The 2500-nt window shown below is 42.0% G+C and overlaps 1 protein-coding gene across 2 annotated transcripts in view; it reads right to left on the bottom strand.

Annotated features, from left to right (window-relative positions):
* The window catches only part of LOC113804251 (putative protein-lysine deacylase ABHD14B), a 21751-nt gene that overhangs the window by 3493 nt on the left and 15758 nt on the right, over positions 1 to 2500 (bottom strand). For both annotated transcript variants that reach the window (XM_070125398.1, XM_027355091.2), the window contains 3 exons: positions 1509 to 1657; positions 1242 to 1376; positions 290 to 461 (listed from right to left, as the gene is read on the bottom strand). In XM_070125398.1, the coding sequence (XP_069981499.1) occupies positions 290 to 461; positions 1242 to 1376; positions 1509 to 1631 (430 nt within the window). In that variant the 5' untranslated portion in view covers positions 1632 to 1657. The remainder of the gene's footprint in view (positions 1 to 289; positions 462 to 1241; positions 1377 to 1508; positions 1658 to 2500) is intronic.

The following is a 2500-nucleotide window of genomic DNA, read 5'->3' as shown; positions in this document are numbered from 1 at the left end:
CCTCATTTATCGTTATCATGATTACCATTATCATCATCATTATCATTATCAACAACACTATTATCACCACCACCACCATCATCATCATCACCATCATCATCATCATCACTATCATCAGAAATCATTATTGTTATCGTTGTGATTATTACATTCATTACCACCATCATCATAATCACAATCATCACTATCAAGCAGCAGTACCTGTCACAGAAGACACTACCCGCGTAATTAGTATGTGGTGCGAATAGTTTTGACACAGAAATGCACGGCTTTAGTCAATTTCACAAACCTGGAAGATCGACAGCCAGCACCCGATGGCCCATGGCAGCGAGGGCGCCGATGGTTTTCAGTTCTTCCCAATTTTTCGACGAAAACCCTTCCCCGTGGAGAAGAACGACCGCTTCCCCGCTGCTTCTCACTCCCTCCGGCGGCTGTGCTTCTCGATAAAAGATGTCTGTCTCCTGATGAGGTCAATATGTGGGACTATCTCAGTGTCACGAGGAAAAAGACCATCTTGTACAGTTAGCCCTGGATTAACAATGAATCATAAGGTTGAGCTTGGGATTCCAAAGGAACTGTAGCTGTAGCCATCGAATCGTAGTCTCAGATTTACAGAAGGGTAATTTAAAAACTATTTTGGTTTTGTTATTACGGCAAATAAATCAGTTTAGGGCTCTCCGCACATGTTCCACAGTGCCATCTGACATCTGAGACACGCCTTCCATTGTAAAGACCAAAGTTGTGCATGTACCAGGTTGAATTTAGCCAGAATGAATCTGACGCTGGTCTTGCGCCGAAGATTTTTCTCCTAAAATATTTTGTGCGCTGTTTTGATCACGTCAGTCAGGTACAGAATTGCTTCACACATTACCGGATTCACTGGTATGGAAATGCTTTTAATATGCAATATTGGCTTTTAAGTGTGAATGGAAGTTTTGTTGACTAGACATTTGTGGCCAAAGGTGACGGAAAGGGGAATCGAGGAAAAGGGGAAAAGGCTAATAATGAATAACCATCTTTCACACGCCAGAGTGCAGCGTCATTGCATTGGATTCTGCTTTTGCGCGTAAGTCCTGCGCCAGTGTCGATTGCGCCGGTCCCTCCGAGAAGTCCCTCAGATTCTTCCTGGGAGTATAGGGTATCAGCTGGCCACACTGGCCCTGGATGCTGTGTAAATATTAGTAATATATTCACATGAATATAATGGAGTATGCAGGTGTAAGTCGGAATGTAAAACTTACCATGACACTGATTTTTCTGTATTCGACTTGAGTCTGAGCTGCCGTTTCGTTGATATTGGAAGGCAGATCGCTTTCCTCCAATTCAACGTTCCTCCAGAAGTCTATGTTTTCAAGTGCTTCCTCCCTGCTTTCGTCCTGAAATTTGAATGCAATACCTTGTATGACTATAGCATTTTATAGCTCCACAACAAATATTTATTCACTCTGTAGTTCAGCGGGGTCGTGTGTTCACAGACGCTTAAAAACAAAAAAATCATAAGCACCTACCTTGACAGTGCGGGACGTATGTTGAATGAGTTTCTGAATGGATCCTGTTATTATCATCACCGAGATGAGAGTAGACGTCCCGGCGAACAGGAAGAGGAGAGTCGCTGTGCGCACTTGCGCCATTTTGAATGGCGAGGAATGTCAATTATCTGGAAAGCAGTAGGTTCTGTATTCGAAAGCTCTTGCAGTCCCGGTTATAATCGTTGGCTTTATTATTACGACTATCATTAATCTTACAATAGTATGTATTACTTTATGTTACATCATGTAAATGATAATGTTAATCATAACAAGGATAATTAGAAGCACAGAGAACACATACCTCCGCCAAGGCTATAGGTTCACTGATGCAATAGAAGTATTTACACTTGAAGAATTACATTAAAATCCCCTCTTTCTCAAGTACATTGGTGATGCCCGTAAACATAATAATACTTATCCCTTTTGCCAATATAATAGGGGTAACTAATGCAATCATTAAAAAAAATCCTAGATCCGGATCATGATCCGGATCACCACCAAAATTTAATGGCATCGAAAGCTAAGACACTTTTTGAGTTATCCTGCTAACGAGCAAACAGACAAACTAAATAACTAACCAAAGCTACTAAAAACATAACCTTCTTGGCGGAGGTAATGATAATGATTATGGTGGTAATGATTAGAGTGATGTTAAGAATACTAATATACATATATGCATGCGTACACTCATGAGCCAAAATATCGACCGAACACGAGTAGGCAAGGGGCAGCTGACATACGCCCATCTGGGCCGGGACTCCATGGATAAAGAACACTAGTTACACTGCCACGAGAATGGGGGGATATGAAGGGGGCGAAGGGATGAGGAAGGTGAAAGGGTTAGCCTTACTGCGCGTCCTCCCCTACACATCACAAACATACACACCATTCTCTCGCACGCACGCGCACGTATACTCATTACTGTGTATGTGTACGTGTATATGTGTATGCTAAAACATGATCATACCATA

The sequence above is a fragment of the Penaeus vannamei genome, chromosome 9 (assembly GCF_042767895.1).
Source record: "Penaeus vannamei isolate JL-2024 chromosome 9, ASM4276789v1, whole genome shotgun sequence".
Lineage (NCBI taxonomy): Eukaryota > Metazoa > Arthropoda > Malacostraca > Decapoda > Penaeidae > Penaeus > Penaeus vannamei.
Note: the sequence above shows the minus strand (reverse complement) of the source record. Positions and strands in the feature narration are given on the sequence as shown.